This window comes from Schistocerca cancellata, chromosome 9 (genome assembly GCF_023864275.1).
Source record: "Schistocerca cancellata isolate TAMUIC-IGC-003103 chromosome 9, iqSchCanc2.1, whole genome shotgun sequence".
In the NCBI taxonomy this organism is placed as follows: Eukaryota; Metazoa; Arthropoda; class Insecta; order Orthoptera; family Acrididae; genus Schistocerca; species Schistocerca cancellata.
The window spans coordinates 453,779,119-453,803,629 of NC_064634.1; the positions used below are offsets into that span (position 1 = coordinate 453,779,119).

The 24,511-nt window shown below is 60.4% G+C and overlaps 1 protein-coding gene across 1 annotated transcript in view; it reads left to right on the forward strand.

Moving 5' to 3' along the window:
• The first annotated feature begins 1,458 nt into the window (after positions 1-1,458).
• LOC126101486 (nascent polypeptide-associated complex subunit alpha, muscle-specific form-like) overlaps positions 1,459-24,511 on the forward strand; it is an 85,767-nt gene continuing 62,714 nt past the window's right edge. The window contains exons 1-3 of the mRNA XM_049912135.1: positions 1,459-2,222; positions 2,922-3,331; positions 13,693-13,935. Of these exons, the coding sequence (XP_049768092.1) occupies positions 1,459-2,222; positions 2,922-3,331; positions 13,693-13,935 (1,417 nt within the window). The remainder of the gene's footprint in view (positions 2,223-2,921; positions 3,332-13,692; positions 13,936-24,511) is intronic.

A 24,511-nucleotide genomic window follows, 5' to 3' on the forward strand; every position in this document is an offset into this window, starting at 1 on the left:
TGCGTCGTACGCACAAGCAGACACAGACACGACTATCGAAATCACAGTCGGAGGGAAAGGTACATCATCGTGCGTGTCGCCCGTACAATGCAATACACATTGGTGTCTCAATGCGCGTTCATTTAAGCGTCACTCACACGCCTCCACGCTGCAGCATTTACAGACACATCTCACCCTCGCCATGTATGGCGTGCAAACCGACCCGAAAAAAAAAAAAACGGCCGTCGTTACACACTGACATTCCCAACAATCGCGTTTCGTTTCCATCCGTCACGTAACTAACCGGCACCTCCATCCAAAGGACACATCACCGATCGCACTTCCCCCACCTCGCAGACAGGTAACACCAACGAGTTGTGCGCACGTGCCTCCATTCCACGTCACACCGTGGCCGTACCCCGCAACACGCGACGCGCCCCCATCAATCAAATTCATCGCATCGGCCACCCCACCCCGTCGCGTCGCAACCAAAGCGGTAGCTATTGCCGCCGTCCACCCACTCACACACACACAAAACAACAACAACAACAACAACAATTCCGCCCTTCCCGCAAAGGCCATTTGGTGGCCCTGAAAAGGGCCGTTTTTGCCGCTCTCGCAACGGAGGAGCCTTCTCTCCTTCCATTCCAGAGCCACCTCCTTACTTGGAGCTCGTGTACTTGGTCACCGCCTTCGTGCCCTCGCTCACGGCGTGCTTGGCCAGCTCGCCAGGCAGCAACAGCCGCACAGCGGTCTGGATCTCGCGGGACGTGATGGTCGAGCGCTTGTTGTAGTGCGCCAGGCGGGACGCCTCGGCCGCGATGCGCTCGAAAATGTCGTTCACGAAGCTGTTCATGATGCTCATCGCCTTCGACGAGATGCCCGTGTCAGGGTGCACCTGCTTCAGCACCTTGTAGATGTAGATGGCATAGCTCTCCTTCCTCTTGCGCTTCTTCTTCTTGTCGCCCTTCGAAATGTTCTTCTGCGCCTTGCCAGCCTTCTTGGCGGCCTTCCCGCTAGTCTTGGGCGGCATCTCAAACAAGAACGTGAACGTACGGCAGCAACACCAGTAGCAAGCGCTCCGCTCTAGTCAGCGTCTCCCCACACAGTGGCACCCAGCGCGCCCCGCCGCCGCACCTTTACCAGCTCGCCCCGTTGCGGCCGCCGACCAATGGGCCGCGAGCGCAACCGGCCGCCGCACCCGAGAGCATAAAGGACCCCCACCCCTGGCGGCGCCGCCACTCCACTACTGCCACTCCACTCCGAGTTGCGATGTCGAGGCGAGAGGACGTGTTTGACGATCGAGCGAAGGGTGTGGCGGATCGCCGCTCGTCGGGGTCAGCTCAGGCGACTGAGTTGCTCCCGGCGGCGGCCCCATCCGGCCCCCCACTTATGACGAACCGGCTTTCGACACCTGACTACGACAGGACTGACTCTTCGGATCATGCCGCGCGCACTCGTGAACGAGTGTTCATCCTTATGAATAAACTCGCCCATGGGGGCCCCTACCCTGGTCGAGAGGCCGACGAGGCGGCTATATTCGCCCTCTGTAAAATACAGACGGCAGCCGCTCTACCGCACACGAGGCAGCAGGTGTTGGGTGTGCCACCGAGAGCCCCGCCGGTTACATCGCATTTGCTTGCGGTCCCGGCGGCGGCGGCCTCGGCGGGAGTTGCGCCGCTGGTCTCGACCACTCAAGAGGTCGATGTGCCCCCGGTTGCCCCCCTGGCCCCCGAAACACAAGAAGAGCCCGTGGCTGCGCTAGCCGTGGCCACCGAGATGGAGGACGTCGATCTGCCCGACGCAAATCTGGCTGAGGCAATTGCCGAGTCAGAGCGTCGTGACACTGACCCTGACGCTGCCCGCGCGCCCAGAAAGCGCCGGGCTATGACAAATGACGATTCTGACACTCCCTCACAGACATCTGACGCAGCGAGGCCGCGGAAGAAGGCCCCTAGGGCCTCCCGCACCTCCACCACAGAGTCTGGGACGACTATCGCGGGCTCCTCCCGGAGCACCGCCAAGCAGAAACCGACGAAGACAACGCGGCGGTCCACTCGTCCACCTGCCGCCTCCCGGCATCCGGACGAGGACGGTTTTGTTGCCCCACCCCGGCGGCACACTGCCAGGGCTGCTGCGCTGCAGCAACCGACCCCGCTGCCGACCGCCAACGCGTTTGCGAGCGCCAGCGTAGATGCATTGGACGATGGCGCCGCGCCCCCGGCGCCTGCCCAAAAGAAGCCGCCGCCTATCGTCATCCAATGGGCTGGCGAGTACAAGGAGTTCCAGCACAAACTGGACAGGGTGGCCCCGTCCGCCGCTGTCAAGAACGCTGGCCGTGACCTCTACAAGGTCACGGTGTCGTCTAACGACGAGTACCGCGCGGTGATGGACGCCATCTGTAAAGACGGCCTCCCGTGCTACACACACCCCTCCGAGCCGCTCAAACTTCTGAAGGTGGTTTTCCGCCACCTTCCACTCAAGTTTGGTGCGGACTACCTTCGCGAGGAGCTCGAGGACATGGGCTTCGGTGTCCGGTCTACCGGACTGATGAAGTCCCCGCGCACGCACCGTGACATGCCACTATACCAGGTTGTCCTCGTTGACAACCTGGAAAATCGGAAGATTTTTCAGGTGCAACGGGTCGGCCGGGTCAAGGTAGCGGTGGAACCTCTCCGGGCCAAAGGCAAGAGGGCCCAGTGCTTTTCCTGCCAGCGGCTCGACCATGTCTCCCGCTACTGCTCCATGCAGCCCCGCTGCGTGAAGTGCGCGGGCCAGCACGAGAGCAAGTCCTGTGGGCTTGCCAGGGAAGACAAGCCGACGTGCTGCAACTGCGGCGGCACGCACGTCGCTAGCTACAGAGGCTGTTCGGCCTTTAAAAGGGGCCGAAATCAACCGAGAGGAGGGGCTGCGCCCTCTCGTAAGGTGCACCCGTCCACCAGCTTTGCTGCCGCCACCAAGGGCGGCCCGTCAGCCTCCACCGCCCGACCTTCGGCGCAGGCGGAGGGCGAGACGCAGCAACCGACCGCGCCGTCCACGGCTTCGCCCGTGGGGGTGGCAACCCCTGCGCCCTCGCAGAGCGCGCGAGTTGCCGCCCCGCGCAGGCGTCGTCGGCGCGCGGGCCGGGCCACACCTGCCGTTGCGCAACGGACTGCCGCCAACACTCTGCCGCAGCAGAGGACGGCACCTCGTGCTGTGCCGCAACCGAGATCGACTGCTGATGCTCCACAGCAGCCGTCTACTTCGGATCGGCCGCAACAGGCCGCCCCAGTGGTGGAGGCCGCCCCAGAGGCCCCCACCGCCCCCTTGGCCGCCGACGCAGCCGAGCTCCGATCGCTCTTGCGGTCGTTGAGTCAGCTGCTCGAGCAACTCCCGGTGCTAGTCACCGCGGTCACGTCGGCCCTTCAGGCCGGCGTTGCAACTCCACCGCGCCATGGATAATCGCCATATCCATGGCCTCACCGTTTGCACATTTAATGCAAACAGTTTGGTCCCCCAACAAGGAGAATTCAGGGAGTTCTTGCGCGACGAGGCGATTGACATCTGCCTCGTGTGCGAGACCTTCCTGAAGCCGGGACTCCACGTGAATGTGGCCAACTATCGATGCTACCGCACCGACAGGTTGACCCACGGTGGCGGGACGGCAATCTACATCAAGGCGTCCCTGAAGCATCATGATGTTCAGCTTCCGCCCCTCGCTGCAATGGAGGCCACTGGGGTGGCTGTCACCACAACGGCGGGGGTTATCACCTTCGTTGCGGCCTATAGGCCGCCGAGGGGAGTACTTCAGGAGGCTGACGTCGACGCCCTGCTGGCACTGCCCGGGAGAGTCTTCATTGCGGGTGACTTGAATGCCAAGCATCAGCAGTGGAACTCTCGCCTCACCAACGCCAGCGGCCGCCGCCTCCTTCGCGCCACACAACGGCATGGCGCTATTGTACTGGGGCCTTATGAGCACACAGTCTTCCCCCATCGCGGCCAGTCAGATGTGCTCGACATCGCCGTGCTCAAAGGTGTTGGGCACTTCACGTCTGCCACCGTTAGATGCGCCCTGTCGTCCGATCACCTCCCGGTGGTCTTCGACATGGACGTCATCGGTGCAACCATGCAGTCCGACCGCCACAACTTCCGAGGCATAGACGAGGCACGCTTTCGTGTCGAGGTCTCTGACCGCCTTGAGGGCGCGCCCGATCCCGATGTGCAAGGGGCTGATGCAGCATTGGCCTTCTTCACGCGGCACACACTGGCTGCTGCGGAGGCGGCCACCCCCAGGCGGCCGGGAAGACCGCGTGAGATGTCGCGCCAACTCCCGCCGCACATCCTCGAGGCGATCACTAACAAGAATCGCCTCTTCCGGGAGTGGCAGCTTACGCGGCTGCCCGAGACGAAGCGCCGCCTCAACAGGGCGAGGCGTGAGATTCGGGCTGCCATCGATGACCATCGCCATAGGGACTGGGCGGGCCTTGTGGCCACCCTAACTACGACGGACGGTAGTGCTTGGAGCACCGCCAAGCGCTTCCTTCGTCGTCGCCAGCGAGTCCCGCCTCTCGATACGGGTGCGAACGTCGTCTGCGAGCCAGATGCGAAAGCCAGCATCCTTGCGGATACGTTCGCGGCAAACTTTCAGCCTGCTGAAGACGCGGTCGATCCCGACCACGTCCGCCTGGTGGAGGACCGCCTGCCGGTCTTTCTCGCTGCACGGGAGGACGACGACTCGATCGAGGAAATCACAGCAGAGGAAGTGGACTTGCAGCTCCGTCGACTCAACCCGAAGAAGGCGGGCGGCACGGATGGTGTCACTAACCGCCTGTTGAGGATGCTTCCGCCGGAGGTGCACCAATCTCTGGCGGACATCTTTAACAGCATCCTCCGCTCTGGGACCTTCCCTTCCGCGTGGAAACACGCGGAAGTGGTTGCCATCCCCAAGAGCGGCAAGGATCCACGCCAGGCCGCGAACTACCGGCCGATCAGTCTGCTCCCGTCCCTCTCAAAAGTGTTTGAGAGGTTGTACGCGGAGCGACTGCTACGCCATGTGACGGAACAGCAGCTCATACCCGAGGAGCAGTTTGGTTTCCGGTGCGGCCACTCTACCACGCAGCAGCTGTTGCGCCTCGTGGAGCAGGCGATGCGAGCGCTGGAGACGCGGGAGTACCTAGGGGCGGTGCTTCTCGACGTCTCCAAGGCCTTCGACTGCGTGTGGCACGACGGCCTCGTGTACAAACTTTTTGCACACGGGGTACCGACGTCGCACGTAGTCCTGCTGCGCTCGTATCTCTCGGGGCGCACTTTTCACGTCCGAGCGGATGGAGGCATTTCCACCGATCGGCCGATTCGAGCGGGAGTACCGCAGGGGTCGGTCCTCGGCCCCCTGTTGTACTCCCTGTACACCGCCGACGCTCCGCGGGTGGCACGCGTGGAGTTGGCACTTTACGCCGACGACACGGCGTTGTTCACCCGCAGCATGAACGCGGCCGAGATGCGCCGTCGCCTCCAGCTCGGATGTGACGCCCTGGGCTCATGGTCCACGAAATGGCGCTTGAAGTTCAACGCTGCCAAGAGCCAGGCTGTAATCTTCAGCAGGAAGAGGCTGCCACCGGACCTACCGCCGGTCACGATCATGGGGGGCCCCATCCCGTGGTCGCGGACCGGCAAATACCTCGGGGTGACGTTAGACAGGCACCTGACGTGGCTGCCACACGTCCGAGACGTCAGAGGGCGGGCAGTGGGGCGCCTTCGTGCGCTCTACCCACTGCTCAACCCTTCATCGCCACTTCCTCCACGCCACGGCCTCACCATGTATCTGTCCCTAGTCCGGCCGGTACTGGAATACGCGGCTGTGGTGTGGGGCAACGCGGCAGCGTCGCACATTGCGACGCTCCAACGAGTGCAAAATAGGGCGCTGCGACTGGCGCTCCACAAGCCGCCTCGCTATCCGGCGAGACTCCTCCATGAGGAAGCTGGAATCCCCCTCCTGCGGGATCGCTTCCGGCAAACCGCCAGGGTGTTCTACAGGAATGCAGAACACTCTGGCAACCGCCTAATCCGTGGTCTGGGCCGCCAGGTCCACCACAGGCCGACGACTCGTTGGCCAGATATACTGCGAGACTAATATCTCGCAGCCTGCTGTCGCAACGACGGGCGTCCCAATACACGACGCCCAGTGAGGACAGCTCACCCTCTTAGGACACACAGCAACAAATAGATGTCGCCGCAGGAACAGCAGCCCAGCTGCTTAAACTGCCCCTACACCTGGCTTAGGAAGCCAGAGTTTTTTGTGCGTGCGTGCGTGCGGCGCCGCCACTCCGCTGCTCGACTCGCTGCGGCTCGCACCGTCGTTCGTCTCGTCTCGTTTCTACACCACAGCCCATCGCCATGTCCGGACGCGGAAAGGGAGGCAAAGTCAAGGGCAAGTCAAAGTCCCGCTCAAGCAGGGCCGGGCTCCAGTTCCCGGTCGGCAGAATCCACCGCCTCCTGCGCAAGGGAAACTACGCCGAGCGCGTCGGCGCCGGGGCGCCCGTCTACCTCGCCGCCGTCATGGAGTACCTCGCGGCTGAGGTGCTCGAGCTGGCCGGAAACGCGGCCCGCGACAACAAGAAGACGCGCATCATCCCGCGCCACCTGCAGCTTGCCATCCGCAACGACGAGGAGCTCAACAAGCTCCTGTCGGGCGTCACCATCGCACAGGGTGGTGTCCTGCCCAACATCCAGGCCGTCCTGCTGCCAAAGAAGACCGAGAAGAAGGCCTAAACAGAGAGGCCAGGCAATCGGCACGCGGACCCGCCGCCCAGCAGCGCTGCGTGCTCCCCTGCACGCAACGCGCGTTGCCGGCTCGGCTCACAACAATCGGCCCTTTTCAGGGCCACCACACAAACCTACGTCCAAAGCAAAATTTCAGTCGTCCTCGCCGCGCTTTACTTTACTTTAACGTCACTTCCACAGCCGCCGCCGCCGGCAACAAGACCATACCAACTGCTACGGATTGCAGGGGGAGATATTCTGCGAGGTACCTCGGTGTCACGCCTGACATCGAAGTGTCACATAGGGGAACGTGGCACAAACGCTCGCGCCAGGATGCAGATCCTGTACCCCTGTTCCCTCGACCCCGCAACAGGGGTAGCGATACTGGAATATGCGCGCCCTGTGTGGGGCTATGCAGCCAGATCGACGATGCATCGCCTACAGAAGGGTCCAGAGCAGAGCGCTCTACGACGGGCCTTACACGTCCCCGCGGCAGACCTGCCTAGAACCACTCACAACACGATTCCGCGCCCTGGCAGAAGCGTTCTACGCGACCGCGCGGAATTCACACAATGACTATTACGTCTTGACCCTTGGGCAATATGAACACCACAGGGACAGATGTGCAAGACCCGAGTCGCTACTCCAGCAGTAGCACAAACAGAACACATAATCACTCTCAACAAACAGCAACGTCCGAGAAAGCACACTACCAAAGATAAGAACAACACACAGAAAAGAGGAGCTAATGTCCACAGGCGACAATAACCTCCACCAACTCCCCCTCTAACGGTAGAGGACTAAAGGAAAGAGAGAAGAACAAGAAGAGCCGCCGCCGCCGCCATCTTGTCGTCCACAGCCCGTGTGGCCCAACACACACACACATTTCTCTCGTTTTGTTTCGTTTGCCTCAAGCACCTCCACGCACGCACAGTCGCCTTCCAAACGACAACGACAGCAATAATCACCACTGTTAAACGAGCGTGTCGACACACCGCCCTCCACTCCCGCGCGCCCCATACAAACGAAACAGCTGATCCGGCCGCCTTGCCTCGGCAACTCCAACGCCGCCGCAAACACACAGCCAAAACCACGCAGATATTCACCGCCTCTCGCACAACAACAACACACAGCCCGGCGTCTCCATCGATCGATAAACAAAACAAACACACAACGCCCTCTCTCGCACACACACAGCCACAAGACCCGCTTCCTTTCCTTTCTCCCAGTCACGTCAGTCAAACGCAAACGAAATGAAGAATGAAAGAAAGAAGGCAGGCAGGCAGGCAGGCAGGCAACACAGCGCACACACGCAGCAACAACACAGACTCTTTCGCACTTTTCAATTTCCGAACAGTGTGGTGGCCCTGAAAAGGGCCGTTTTCGTCTCTCCCACGGCCGCGGGAAGGCCAACGCGGCACAGCACACCGGCTGCGACGCGCCTAACCGCCGAAACCGTACAGGGTGCGCCCCTGCCTCTTCAGGGCGTACACCACGTCCATGGCCGTCACAGTCTTGCGCTTGGCGTGCTCAGTGTACGTCACCGCGTCGCGGATCACGTTCTCCAGGAACACCTTCAGCACTCCGCGGGTCTCCTCGTAGATCAGACCAGAGATGCGCTTCACGCCGCCCCTGCGAGCCAGGCGGCGGATCGCGGGCTTCGTGATGCCCTGGATGTTGTCGCGCAACACCTTGCGGTGCCGCTTGGCGCCACCCTTGCCGAGCCCCTTTCCTCCCTTGCCGCGGCCAGTCATCTCTTCTAAATCCTCAAAAAAGCTCAGGCAAGCAAAACGTCTGCTGCAGCGGCTGGCTCCTCACCCGGCGCTAGCGAGTCGGCTACGGTCTGCGCCCAGCGCACGCGCCAGCCCCCCTATATAGACTCTGGCCCGCCCTCCCCCCACCACGCGCAACCGAGGGCATATAAGCGCACCACGGTGGCTGGCGCGCCCTCTCATCAACCCAACCTCCTCCCTCCCCACGCACCTTGCTGTTAGACTGTACACCTCCCTTGTTCGCCCCATCCTTGAATACGCAGTGGTGGTGTGGGGCAATGCTGCCCCCACCCACCTCCGCCGCCTCCAAACCGTACAGAACCGGGCTCTCCGGCGTGCCCTCCGCCTCCCCTTCGACTTCCCCACCCACGAGCTCCACCTCCTGGCTGACGTGCCCCTCCTTCGTACCCGCATCCTCTCCGCCGCCCACTCCTTTTACCACAAAACCCGTCACTCTCCTAATCCCTTAATCCTTTCCCTGGGCACCCGTGTTCACCGACTCGCCACCACTCGCTGGCCCGACCTTTTATTTCGCCCCCCATGACTTCGCCTGCACCGGGCACCTCCTCTCAAGCCGCCTACCTCCCTCCCGCCATAGATTCTTCCCCCCAACATGCCATGTCTTTCGCTCCCCAAACATGATCCCCCTTCCCCCCCACACTACCCCCACTATTGGGCTCGTCATGTTCAGCCCTTCCTTTTTCCACTTCTTCAACTGTCACCCTCTGACTTCTTTCTCTTTCCCCCCCCCCCACTTCGCCATTTCGAAACTGACTGCCGCCACCATCACGTCGCCGCTACGAAGCAGAAGAGGCCAGGATAATGGCCGTTCGCTTTCACTCTCTCTCACTGTTCCTCCTTCTGTCCTTTCTTCTGTCACTACTCGTCATTTCCGGCCAGTCAATTGGGCCGTTCGTTTTCCTTTTCTCTCACTATCCCTCTCACTATCCTTTTCTCTTTCTTAAAAAAAAAAAAAAAAAAAAAAAAAAAAAAAAAAAAAAAAAAAAAATAACCAGCACAACTGTCAAGTACCAGCCACCACTGCCACGTCATCACTCATCCTCACCACACCATGCAAGAAGGCGAAGCGCAGCACGCGCTAGAACTTCGTCCCCGGCAGAGGGTTCAACCCTCAGTCACGTGCGACTGCGACTGCGGCTGGCGCGCATACCGAGTTAGTATTCGCTGCTCGACTCGCTGCGACACATTGCTACTGTCACCGCGCACGTCACGCTATGGCTGTACAGCAGTTTGCCGCCGCACTTGAAGTTCTCCTCCACGCGTTGGGGTTCACCGGCCGCCGCCCACGTCCGCCACGGCGCAGGCGAACGCAGCAGCATCGGATGGGCCTCCAGTGCTACAATTGCCAGCAACTGGGGCATGCCGCGCGGGAGTGCACGAACGCCGTCGCGTGCTTGAAGTGCGCGGCGGCTCACGACACTCGCCGCTGTACGAAGCCTCGTGGTTCGGCCAGCAGGTGCGTGAACTGTGGCGGGTCGCACGCCGCAAATTCGCGTAGCTGCGGCTACCTTCGGGAGTTTCGCCGTCTGTCCGCCGCACCACGTCCTGCGGCGGCGTCCACGACCACGTCGGCCGCCCCGCCCCCCCGCTCCGGCGTGGGGTGCGAGCCGCGCCGTCTTGAAGCCGCTACCGACCACGCTATGGCCGGCTTCCAAGCCGCCTTTGCGGCCGAACGGGCCGCGCTGCAAGAAGAGCTCACGGCCGTCCATCGCCAGCTCCAGCAGCTGCGCGATGAGCTGCGAGCCGTCAAGAAGACGTCGGCGGTTTCCGCCGCCGCCCCCCCCGTGCCCCGGCCGGCGGGGGTCGATGCGGCCACGCAGGCACCTGCCGACCCGTCCCCTGCCGCGACGCAAGTGGTTGCGCCTATGGACACCGAAGATGTGCCGCCGCAGCCGTCCCACTCCGTTCCGACGCCTGCCGGCCACCGTGCTGTGACAATGACCGACTCCTCCCCTGTGGAGCAGCCGCTCATCAAGAGGTTGCAGCGCCCCAAGAAGACGTCGGCGGTTCCCGCCGACGCCCCGCCCGTGCGTCGGCCGGTGGGGGTTGATGCGGCCGCACTGTCGACCGCCGCTCCGTCCCCTGCCGCGCCGCAAGTGGTTGCGCCTATGGACACCGACGATGTGCCGCCTCCGTCGTCCAACTCAGTTCCGACGTCTGCAGGTCAGCGTGCTGTGGCAACAACCGACTCCTCCAAGGTAGGGCAGTCCATCATCCAGAGGTTGCGGCAACCCCTCTTTCCAGCTGCCCGCGAGATACGTCCTTTCCTTAAGGGCCTTGTGACATCGCTCCAGGACGGGTCTTACCCCTTCTTTGACCACCCGTACCCCTACTGTCTCAAAGGTGTTCGGCCTCCCCCCCCCCATCACCCTCATCACTTTACCCAGTATCAGCTCAGGTGGCTCAATTTCTTGTCCAAGAAGGAGTTACTCCTCATTGCCAAACATCCCATCTTCACGCACGACGAATGGCAGTTCTTGGCCGAACTCTCTCACCTTCAAGTGCAGGGCCATCTCCCCACCATCCATCTTCAGTCTCCCGGATAGCAATGCAGTGCTAGGACAATATCCTCATCCATCAGCGAGAGTTATTCTCACCTCCGGCCAGCCATTTCGGCCGTTTCGTTTTCCGCCTCTCTAACTTTACCACTGACTATCCTTTTATCTTTCGCAAAAAAAAAAAAAAAAAAAAAAAAAAAAAAAAAAAAAAAAAAAAGCAACATGCACACCGTCATGCCCATCTCATCAGCCAGGACTCCACTCACCACTCCGTCATGAGGAAGGCGAAGCGCTCCCGCGCTAAAACTTCCGTATCAAGCCGAGGGTCAACCCTCACCAGTGCAGCGAAGGCTGGCGCGCGCCCGTGTCGTCAAGGCAGCACCCGACGCAGCACCTCGCCTCCACGCCGCTCCGCTACCGCTACCGCTATGGCCCGCACAAAGCAAACGGCCCGCAAGTCCACCGGCGGAAAGGCGCCGCGCAAACAGCTCGCCACCAAGGCGGCGAGGAAGAGCGCGCCCGCCACCGGCGGCGTCAAGAAGCCCCACCGCTACAGGCCGGGCACCGTCGCCCTGCGAGAAATCAGGCGCTACCAGAAGAGCACAGAGCTGCTCATCCGCAAGCTGCCATTCCAGCGCCTAGTGCGCGAGATCGCCCAGGACTTCAAGACCGACCTGCGCTTCCAGAGCTCCGCGGTCATGGCCCTGCAGGAGGCCAGCGAGGCCTACCTCGTCGGCCTCTTCGAAGACACCAACCTGTGCGCAATCCACGCCAAGCGCGTCACCATCATGCCCAAGGACATCCAGCTCGCGCGCCGCATCCGCGGCGAGCGCGCCTAAACACCGCGCCAGCCGCTGGGCACCGCCCACGCACGCAACAAACAAAACGGCCCTTTTAAGGGCCACTAACATCACTCCGTCGCGAGCAAACTTTGTCGGTCGCCTCTCGCCCCACAACCACAGAACCAAAGACAAAACACACCACTTCCACTTCCCGTCCGTCCGCCACAGCCGCTCTCTCTGCCAGCTTGCTGGCGCGCGCAACAATCAACATCATCCCTCCCCGGCGCGGCGCTCAAAGCGCACAATAACCCATCGGCCGACGCCGTCAACCACACGGCCGGCCGCCGCTTCGTTTCGAAAAGAAAAGAAAAACAAACAAAAAAGCCAGGCAAGTCCAACGCCACCGACCCTTTCCACATCTCAGCGTCCCCCGCCCCCGTTGCAAGAACACACACAAGACAAGACACGTCCGAGAAGAAGAAGGCAGGCAAACCAAAGTATTCAAACAACATGACACAAACCAACAACCGTCGGCCGGCCGCGACCAAAAACGGCGACAATCAACCGCTACCGCCGCCCGCACCCGCCACCAACCCCCCGCAATCCAACCACCACGGCACGCAAACAGTATCCACACACGGGCATACAGAAACGCCAGACGACGCAACCACACCGCAACACAAACACGACAATCAAAACCTTCCCGACGTGCTTTGATGGCCCTGAGAAGGGCCGTTTTGGGCCGCGCGTCTCTTGCGCGCCACTAGACGACGGGGACGGGGGGTGGGGACGACGGAGTCATCCGCCAACCCTTCCTTTCCCATTCCTTTCTTCTTCTCCTCTACTTCTTCTTCTTGGGCGACGCCTTCGCCTTAGACGGCGTCGTCGCCTTCTTCGGGCGCGGCGCCTTCGGCTTCTTCGTCGGAACCTTGGCGGCCTTCTTCGCCTTCGACGGCGACTTGGCCTTGGCCGGCTTGGCAGCAGCCGCCTTCTTCGCACCGGCGGGAGCGGCCGACGCCGCAGACGCCTTCTTGGCGGCGCCCGCCTTCCGACCAGTCGCCGCCTTCACGCCACCAGCCTTCTTTGCGCCGGCCGCACGGGCGCCCTTCTTCTCCTTGCTGGCCGGAGCGGCGCGCTTCTTCTTGGCACCGCCAGCACGAGCCTTGCCGCCCTCAGCCGCCCCGCCGCCGGCGCCGGCAAGCTTGAAAGAGCCGGACGCGCCCTTCCCCTTCGTCTGCACCAGCTCGCCCGCCACCACGGCCGACTTGAGGTACTTCTTGATAAACGGCGCCAGCTTCTCCGCGTCCAGCTTGTAGTGCGCGGCAATGTACTTCTTGATCGCCTGCAGCGACGATCCGCCGCGCTCCTTCAGACTCTTGATGGCGGCCGTCACCATCTCAGAGGTGCGCGGGTGCGCAGGCTTGGCGCGCGGCTTCTTCGCAGACGACGCAGACTTTGCCTTCTTCGTAGTGCCGGTGGCGGCGGGTGCCGCAGCAGTCTCGTTCGTAGCCGCCTGATCTGCCATTTCGACGACGCGCGTTAACACACAGCGAGCAGCGAGAGCGAGAGGAGACACGCAGCGAGCGGAGCGCACAGCAGAGGAATAGCCGCCTCGACGCACAGGCCCAGCCAGTGTCGCGGGCGGGCGCGGACGGCCGAGAGAGCGGCCGCCACTCTGCGCGCCGCCGCGCCGCGCCTCCCGCGCTTGCTACCAGTTCGAGTTAGTCTTCCGTAGTGTGCAGACGTGCTACGCGTGCGCTGCCATGAGTTCGGCATCTAGCTCAGCGGAGGGTGTGGCGGATCGCCGTCCGGCGGAGCTCGCTTCGTCGGCGGCCCCATCCGGCCCCCCAACCATGACGACCCGGCAAAGGCGTAAGGGCAATGATCTATTGACGACCACAGCGAGGACTCTGGACATGGCAATGGATTATTCTACTGACGCGTCGTTGGACGACGACGCTACTCGCCCGTCGACGTCCCAGTTTCGACGGAAGCGCAGCGATCCTGGACCTGGACTGCCCCATGTGGCGCCCACTGAAGACGGCTTTCTTCGTCCGCCGAAAAAGAAGCAGGCGAAGACCAAGGCCCCGGCGGCCGCGCCTGTCGTGCCTGTCAGCAACAGGTTTGACGTCATCGACGATGGAGGTGTGGCGCCGCCGGCTAATGCGGCACCACAGCAGTCACAACACCACCACCAACAACAGCAGCAGCAGCAACCACAACAGCAGCAGCATAAAATTCCACCGATCGTCCTGCAATATCCGGACACTTATCTGAAATTGTACGATTGGCTGACGCAACATCTGAAGCAGCCTTTCACAGCGAAGCAGGCTGGAGGCGATAAGTTAAAACTCACTGTCACGGCCACTGAAGACTACGTCACGGTTATGGACATGGTGGGCGCCGAGGGAATCCCGTGCTACACGTTTCCCACTGTTCGACCGCCCACTCTGAAGCTGATATTTCGAGGTATCGTCGATTCTCTTCCGAACGACAGACTCAAGGACGAATTGTCTGCATTGGGATTTGCGGCAACGGTCGTCGACTACCATCGGATGCCTGGCACGCAGCAGAAGTCAGGCCTCCGTGTGGTGGTTCTCCCGGACACACCAGAAAATCGTGATGTGTTTAAAGTCACCAGAATTTGTGCACTCTCCGTTTCTGTCGAGAAGCTGCGTAAGTCACGAGGAGTGACTCAGTGCTTCCGCTGTCAGGGCTTTAACCACGTGGCGCGGCTCTGCACAATGCCGTTTCTATGTGTGAAGTGTGGAGGCCCTCATGACAGCCGCCAGTGTCCCGTCCCCAAAGAAGAACCTGCAAAATGCGGACTGTGTGGCGGCAAGCACCCAGCCAGCTATCGTTCCTGCCAGAAACACAAAGATGCTAGTCGCCGACAGAGGGGTTTACCACCTCTCAATGCCAAGACTAGACGTGCTGGGACCCATGTCGTCAGAAGCACACCTGCCAGCAGCAGATACACCGATGCACCGCGGCAGGAGCGCGTTCCACTGATGCAACGGCGCGCCGCTTACGTCCTCCAGTCTCCGACGGCGGCGGATGTCTTGCGGGGCGACGCCTCTCCGGCGGCACCCCCACAAGCGGCATTTGAGATTGCCTCGGCGTCCTTTCCACCTCTTCGTGGCCGGCGCACCGACGACTTTGGACGTCCCCAACCGACCACTGCGGCAGCTGACGTCAACCAACTTCTGGCGCTCATGCAGACCCTGATGACGGCCGTCACCGAGATGAGCCGAGCAATTCAAGCGCTCCCGGCAGTTCTTGCCACGACGGTTGAAGCGGCCATTCGTAGTTCGCTTCGAGCCACCAGCGACGTCGCACCTACTCACCATGCCTAGGCCCCGTCGCTATGAAGACCTCTGTATAGCCACCTATAATGCGGATGGCATTTACCACGACCTACTGGAGGTTCGCCAATTCTTAGAAGATGAGCATGTCGACATCTGCATGGTCAGCGAAACGCATCTGAAGCCGGGCCTGAGGGCTAATCTCGCGAATTATCTCTGCTATCGGAACGATCGCCCCACTCAAGGCGGCGGTACAGCCATCTACATCAAGAGGACGATCTCGCACTATGTTGTCCCGACGCCTCCTTTGCGGAAGATGGAAGCGACAGCTGTGGCCGTCGAGACTTCGGTCGGCACCGTCACCTTTGTGGCCGTCTACCGCCCACCTAAGCCGCATATTGACGTCGACGATGCGAAGGCTTTGTTGCGCCTTCCTGGGAAGCTGTTCCTCGCCGGTGACTTTAACGCAAAGCATGCAGCGTGGAACTCCCTCACCACCACTTATGACGGTCGACGTCTCCTCCACGTCCTTGAGCAAGCTGATGCGCATGCTTGTGGGCCCGATGAACCGACATGCTACCCCTCCAGGGGCACTCCGGACGTCCTGGATATCGCAATCACCAAGGGCCTGAATCAGTTCATGACGGCAGAAGTGAGACATGCTCTCAATTCTAACCATCTGCCTGTCATTTTCCAGCTGAATGTCCATCTTCCTCCGCAGACGCCGCGGTGGAATCTGCGACGTACACATTGGGATGGCTACCGGGAACGGCTCCCCCATCTGCTGGCATTCACTCCACCGGATGCGCCCGTCGATGTTGCCGCGGCGGAGTTCACCACTGCTGTTACCACAGCCCTCCGGCAGTCCACGCCACAGGCCGGTCAGCGGCAGCCACTTCGTCCAGGGTTACCTCATGAGATCCTGGACCTTATCCGTCTTCGCAATCGTCTCTGCAAAGACTGGCGTCTCACCAGGGATCCGGACCTTAAGAGACGTATCAACCAACTTCGGCGCGACGTCAAGGCCGCCCTCATCGCCCACAGGAACCAGCAGTGGGCCTCGAAACTCGAGGCCTTTACGCCGGATGCCAATCATTGGGACACGGTTCGATTCTTCACTAAACGTCGGACGACTGTTCCTCCATTGGACGCCCCAGCTGGACTCGTCTACACCCCTGAGGACAAGGCCAACGCACTCGCCGATGTATTTGAAGCTAACTTCGTCCCTGTGAATGACCCGATAGACGTCCATCACGTTCAGCGCGTGGAAGCGGAAGTCCGGCACTACCTGGACCGACCTGCTGCTGTCGGTGAGGACCAAATTCCGCCCGTTACGACGGACGAAGTTCGGACGTGCATCGCTGGCCTGAACACCACCAAGGCGCCGGGGGCAGATGACATACCCAACCGAGCCCTGAAGGAACTTCCTCCAGCAGCCTATGTCTGGCTGGCTGCGGTTTTTAACAACATCTTCCGGGCGCTGACGTATCCCGAGGCATGGAAACGGGCTACAGTTATCCCCGTTCCAAAACCGGGGAAGAACAGGAAGGAACCGGCCAGTTATCGACCTATCAGCCTCCTCCCTCATATCAGTAAGGTCTTCGAACGGCTGCTGCTACGACGAATCCGCACCATAATGGACCAACGGAGGCTCCTCCCGCCGGAGCAGTTTGGGTTTCGACGCGGCCACTCCACCGAACAACAGGTGATCCGCGTCGTCGAAGACATCACCCTCGCCTTTAATAACCGGGAATACTGTGGGGCCGTATTCCTCGACATCTCCAAGGCATTCGACAGCGTCTGGCATCAGGGGCTTCTCTGGAAATTGATGCAGCACGGCTTTCCCCGATCGATGGTACAGCTGCTCGCCTCCTACCTCCGAGGGCGAACCTTTTCTGTTCGCGTTGCCAACTCCTGTTCGACTCTCCGGAACATCGCCGCTGGCGTCCCTCAGGGATCCGTCCTTGGGCCGATCCTTTACTGCCTCTTTACGTCGGACATCCCCACCTCCCCCAGGGTGGAAAAAGCTATATACGCTGACGACACCGCCATCTACACCCGCAGCCGCTGGCCTCAGGCCATGCACCGTCGGCTTCAGGAAGCCTGTTCCGACCTTGAAGGATGGTCCCGCAAATGGCGGATCCGCTTCAACGCACAGAAGAGCCAGGCCGTCATCTTTACCAGGAGAAGACCGCCGCAAGTGCCGGAACTTCGGTTATTCGGCGAAGTCATCGCGTGGCTGCCCTCAGTGACGTATCTCGGTGTCGTGCTGGATCGTCAGCTCATCTGGCAACAGCATGTCACGGCCACCCGCCGGAAAGTGGACCAGCGCCTGGGAGCCCTTTACCCGCTGCTTAATGAAGGCTCCTCACTGTCGGTTGCGAATGGCCTCCTCCTTTACAGGCTGTTCGTACGGCCGATTATGGACTATGCCTGCGTCGCCTGGGGCAATGCTGCCACCCGCCACATTCAACGACTTCAAGCGCTGGAGAATAAGGCGTTCCGAAGAATCCTCCACGTGCACCCGCAGTTCCCGTCTCGTTACGTACACGACGCTCTGCAGGAACCTGAGGTCCTTCGCAGATTTCAACGAAAAGCCAGACGCCTGTATCACAAAGCCGTGGTCTCGGAGAACCCACTCATAAGGAACATCGGAGTCCCGTCAGATGTTCGGGACACATACCAACGACCAGTCGCACTGCTTAACAGGTAACGCACCTGGCAGTGTCCAACCCACAGAAGTCCAATTCCATTTGATTCTCTAATCCGCCAATAAAGAAGACATTTTCCTCCACCTGAAGTTCCTTCTCCCATACCCAGACTTAGTAGTCAATGCCTTCGGGTAAATACTACATTCCCTCAACCCTGCCGGTAGTTTAGATGATGCGGACCGGTGCGCTTGCTACCAGTGCCGACTGAGATGTCGCATAGTACGGACGGGGAGTTAACGCGCGCGCGAGAAGCGAGCGACCACGTGCCGGCCGGCCGCGGTCCGATGGGGCTTGCCCCGTCGGCCGCCCCGCCATCAGCCGGCACACCTATGACGACTGGACCCGCGGTGGGGGGAAGTATTAGTACCCCTGCCGCGGAGCTGCCCCTGGATAACGAAATGGATTATTCTACGGACTCCGGCGCCGCCTCCGTCGCCGATCCCGCCGAGCGGACAACGCAGCGCAGAAGGACTCGCCGCGATCGCGCTTCTGAACGGCGTCAACATCGCCGTGACGCAACCGTCGACGGCTTCCAGCAGCCGCCGTTAAAGAAACAAGCACGGCCCCAACGCATCGTTGCCAGAGAACTTGACGTGTCAAACCGCTATCAACCTCTCCAGGGGGAGGGAGCGACGCTTCATGAAGCCGCGTCGTCACTAGCGGAACAGCAGCAGCGCCGAGCAGCGGCACAACAACGAGCGGGAGAAGAGGCCCCGCCCCCCATGGACTACCAACAGCCGTCATCGCAGGACCGCTCACAGGCTCCGACATCGGCCCCGCATCGGAGGGTGCCACCTATTGTCCTCCGCTTCAAGGAATCTTACAAGAAGCTGCATACATGGCTGAAGACGCACTGTAAGCAGCCATTTACGGTCAAGCAGGCAGGCGACGACACACTGAAACTACAATTGTCGTCAACGGAAGACTACACCCTCACGGTCGATGAACTTGGAAGGTCAGGCATCGCTATGTACACATTCCCGGCGGTTCGCCCTCCGGTCATCAAGACGCTTGTCAAGGGCATTCCCATGTCCTTGACACATGAAGACGTCAAGGAAGAGCTGCGCGACCTCGGTTTCGCCGCCTCCCTCGTCGAACATCATCGAATGCCTGGGACGAATCAGCACACAGGACATCGTATCGTCATCTTACCTGATATCCCAGCGCACCGAGATATTTTCCAGCTCGACCGGTTTTACGACTTGTCCATCACCGTAGAACGATTACGGAAGTCGCGTGGCCCTATACAGTGTTACAGGTGCCAAGGGTTCCGTCATGTCGCACGTCTGTGTACCATGGATTGGGTCTGCGTCAAATGCGGCGGCCCACATGACAGTCGAACGTGCACCAAGGCCAAGGAACAGCCTCCAACATGCGGACTTTGCGGCGGACCACATCCCGCCAACTTTCGCTCCTGCCCCAAACACAAGGAGGCGAGTCGACGGCAACGTGGCCTGCCTCCTGTTCCACCGAAGAGGACCACTGCTACGGGACGACGCCGCCAACAGCCGCCGCCGCCGCCGCCGCCTGTACAGCCCAGCCGGGCTCCAGCTTGGCCCACACTCATGGACCGCCGCGCGGCCAAGATACGTGCCGATCTCACGGTTGCAGACGCTCTCAGGCAGACGCTACCGCCAGATGTCACTCCAGCAGCACCTGCCCGTCCGGCAGCGCCTCAACGCCGGTGTGACCCGGCACCTCCAGCGGCTTCCCCGCCTCTCCAGCCAGACTTGCAAGCTGTCTTCGCACTCCTCACGCAAATTACTGCCTCTCTTGCTGAAGTCTCCAAAGCCCTGTCGCAACTTCCAACCACCGTCGCCGCCGCCGTTGAGGCGACCATCAGCCGCGCCTTCCAGGCCCACACAGATGCTGCACCAACTCGACATGAGTAGAGCCCTTCACCTCGAAGACTTACGCATTGTGGCATACAACGCCAACAATCTTACGCATGACGTGCCGGAATTACGCCAATTTCTTGTGGATAACAACGTGGACATCTGTATGCTTTCCGAGACGTTCCTCAAGCCGGGAATTCGCAGCAATATTGCGAATTATTGCTGCTACCGCACTGACCGACTGACGCATGGAGGCGGCACAGCAATCTACATACGACGAACCATCCGACATCATGAAATTCAGCCACCTGCTACTAGGACTTTCGAAACGACTGCGGTGGTAGTGGACACCAGGACCGGACCAGTGACGTTTCTAGCAGCGTACCGCAGCCCACGCCGACTCCTGGACCTCGACGACGCACGACTCCTGCTACGTACACCTGGCAAACTATTCATCGCGGGCGATCTGAATTGTAAACATGCCGCCTGGAACTCTCAGGTCACCAATATGAGTGGACGTCTTCTTCTCCAGGCTGTGGAAGAAGCGCAGGCCTATGTTTGCGGCCCTGACGAGCCTACCTGTTATCCCTCTCGCGGCAGACCTGATGTTATTGACGTGGCCATAACCAAGGGCATCCCGCAATTTATGAATGCGGAAACCCTACATGCTCTTAATTCCGACCACCTGCCAGTACTGTTTGACTTGCACGTTGCTCCGGACCAATATGCCGGCCGTCTCAATTTGAAACACACCAACTGGGAACATTTTCGAGAGTATGTTACCTTCTCCGTTGACGTCATCAATGCAGATGAGGAAGTCTCTGAGGACTCCGTGGAGACGCTCACCACCGCTATCACCGATGCCTTGGAGCTGGCTACACCACCACCCAAGCCTCCGCAACTCTCGCCGCCTGGACTGCCACAGCACATCTTAGACAGCATCAGGACAAGGAACAGGCTCTGCAGGGAGTGGCGCCTAACTCGAAATGCCGACCTTAAGAAGAGGATTAATCAGCTACGCCGCGATATTAAGGCTGCCATCATTGCTCACAAGAACCAACAGTGGGCCGCCAAACTTCGATCGTTCACGCCCGACCCCGCTAACTGGCAGGCCATTCGTTTCTTCACCAAACGTCGGACGCGCATCCCCCCACTCGAGACTCCCGATCGAACTGCCTATCGTCCCATAGACAAGGCAAACCTGCTGGCTGACTCATTTGCAGTCAACTTCCGTCCGCTGAACGAGGGCGTGGACCCCCAGCGTGTCAACCACATCGATCAAGAGGCGGAAGCGCTGCTGCAAGACGATGCAGATGACGGCGGTGGCGACCCCATTCCACCTGTTACCCCTGCAGAAGTGCAACATGGGATTCGGGCACTCCCATCGAACAAGGCTCCAGGATCTGACGACATAACTGGGCGGGTCCTAAAACAGCTACCTTGGAGTGCAATAGTGCGGCTAGCCACTATTTTTAACTGGATACTCACCACTGCGACCTACCCAGCGGCGTGGAAGCACTCTGTTGTGGTACCTGTACCGAAACCCGGCAAAAACCGACGCCTCCCGACGAGTTATCGCCCGATAAGCCTGCTGCCACACGTCAGCAAATTGTTTGAGCGGCTACTTCTACAACGACTTCAACACATCATCTCTCTCCGCAACATCTTACCCAATGAACAGTTTGGATTTCGGAAAGGACATTCTACCGGTCACCAAATCATCCGAGTTGTCAACGACATCACCACCGCTTTCAACAGGAAGGAGTTTTGTGGAGCGGTTCTCCTGGACATTACAAAAGCCTTTGACAGCGTGTGGCATCAGGGGCTCATCTGGAAACTTAACTCGTTCGGCCTTCCGCGAGCCTACGTCAAGCTGGTTGCCTCATACCTTCACCGTCGCACTTTTGCAGTTCGAGTGGACGACGCCCTCTCCACGGCACGGCCGATCTGCGCGGGCGTGCCCCAAGGATCGGTCCTTGGACCGGTGCTCTACACCCTGTATACGTCTGATCTCCCCACACCGCCGAGGGTCGAGAAAGCTATCTATGCGGATGATACGATGCTGTTCACACGAAGCCGATGGCGCGACGTGATGAGACCACGTCTTCAGAGTGCCTGCAACATGTTGGAAGAATGGGCAACGAAATGGCGCATCCGATTCAATCCAGCCAAGACGCATACGATCGTCTTCACGAAGCGAAGAACTATGCCAACCCGACGACTCCGACTGTACAATACGGAACTGGAGTGGCAAGACACGGTGCGCTACCTCGGGGTGATCCTCGATAAGAAACTAACGTGGAAACCGCATGTGGACGACATCCGGAACAAAGTCTCACAGCGCATGGGAGCGCTGTATCCTATAATCAACGAGGGCTCCGATCTTTCCGTCGAAAATGGCCTATTAATTTATCGCATGTACATTCGCCCCCTCTTCGACTACGCGTGCGAAGTTTGGGGTAATGCTGCGAGGACTCATCTACAGAGACTCCAATCCCTTCAGAATAAGGTACTACGGCGGGTATTCCACGTTCACCCGCAATTTCCGCACAAATACCTGCACGAAGCAGCTGAAGAACCAGAAGTGCTCCAGCGTCACCAGGAGATAGCGCGCCGTTTCTACGAGAAAGCAACGATGTCTACTAACCCCCTGATCAGAGACTTGGGGGAAGAAGATGATCCACACGACAGATACAGGCGGCCGATCGCACTGCTCGCGAGATAATGCAGCAGTGCCCTTCAAAGTAACTTAGCTCCCTCCACATCATGCAAACACCCCGTGTCCGCACACACACAAGCCCCACTGCAAATAAAGATGAACAAATTTAACACAACCCTCTCAAGCTGTAGGAAATGCCGAAAGGTAAAACCTACGCCAGACAGTTAGCAGATAACCTCAAGCAGCGGACGGAGCGCTTGCTACCGCCCAACGTCCGACAGCCTGTGCGGAGCAGCCCCACACCTGCGCCACAACCACCCGCGCCTTTCAAACCACCGAGGATGGGGCTACACACAGCCACACCACAGTCGCCAACCAGTCGCCACGGCAGCGCCGCAAACCACGGCCAAACTGCAGCCACCGCGCGCTACAGCCTGGGTCGGCCCGCCGAGAATCGCCGCCCACGCCCAAATGCCGCCCCCACAGCCCCAGCCGACGACCCGCCACAATGGCCAAACCTTCGGCAAAAGCCCCACACCGTCGCCGCGGCAGCCCGGCCAGCGCGGCCGGCGCCACAGCCACACAAGCGGAGGCGTGCGGCGATGACGGCCGTGCAAACGCACCTCCGCCGCCCCATCGCCCTCCCACCGTTTCCCGATCGGCCCGCAGCCGTCGGGCCACGTCCTCCTCCTCTCGCCCGCCAACATTCACAGCCCTTTCGTTCGTTTCCCAACAATTTCAATTGTGCCCGCCGCAAAAACGGGCGCCGCCTGCAAAGCAACATGCTCCGCCGGAGCGCCCCTCGCCGCTTACGAGCCAACCCCTCGCCCGAGGCAAACCGAAATCCGCAACTACAGACCAACCCAATCTGCCGTCAGCACACACGACAGCCAACATCACGCGTGACGAGTTAGACATTAGGTTCACACGTCTCGGTTAGGTTCGGTGGACGTGGGTTAGGTTAAGGGCACTTGGGTTAGGTTAAGGGTCGGTGTTAGGTTAAGCGTCAAACTTAGGTTAAGCATTCAAACACACGTCGGGCGTCAGAGGTTAGGTTAGGTTAGGTTAGGTTAGGTTAGGTTAGGTTAAGGCCACTTGGGTTAGGTTAAGCCTCAAACTTAGGTTAAGCATTCAAACACGTCAGCCGTCAGGTGGCCGCAGCAGCCGCACCTACCTACCTACCTACCTACCTACCTACCTACCTACCCACCCACCTCACGGCCGGACAGCTTAGCTTACTTGGCGCTGAGGCTGACCTCACCGCACCTCACCTCACGCTAACGCTACGCTACAGGTTCGGTTCGGTTCGGTTCGGTTCGGTTCGGTTCGCTCAGCTTAGGCTTAGAGCTTAAGCGCCGAGGTCGGATTACGTTGGTTCACACCTTCGGGCGCCACACTTTGGGTGTAAAGGTCGCCGAAGCCACAGACAAACGGGCAGCACGACCACGACCAGATACCGAGACACACGGACCACCCACCGGCCAAAGGGCACCAAACAACAAACCAGAGCACCACGTGTCGACCAGAGCAACCCGCCGCTCACGCGACGTGGCTGGCACCGAAGGGCCGCCGCAACTGCGCTTTCCGCGCCGGGCCGGATGCACGTGCGGCACCACCACCACCGCACACAGCCGCTGTTCAACATCAACCAACAACACGCCGCGGTCGCAGCCTCAACGCCAGCACACGTTTGCACCACCATTCACACGCACCGCACAAACAGCTGTCGCCGACAACACAAACACACCGCAACGACGCCGCCGCCTCTACTTGTGCCGGCCGGCCACCCACCCCACCGACGGCGCACCTGTCGGCAGTCGGCAGTCGACACGGGAAACGCACACCGCCACTTCGCTCGCGCGCACGCCACCAACCAGTCGTCGTCTCAAACATAGGGCAGGCAACAAATCGCCTCGCACGAACCGTCCACAAAACTATCAAAGCACAGCCTCTGGCTAACGGCCACGACGCAGCGGCACCGCTGCTCCTTTCCCCGCCCCACTCGATTCACAAAGTCACGCGACACCGCCAACGACGGCCTCGCTTCCCGCAACCGACACCTTTCCGCCACTACGCACAGCCGCACCCGACGCCCGTGGCAACGACACAACTACTGCACTATCCACCGCCGCCTCCCCCTTCCCGTACACACAGCCAGCCAGCCAAAACCACACCAACGACCCAAACACGCACGTGCAACGGCACACCCCA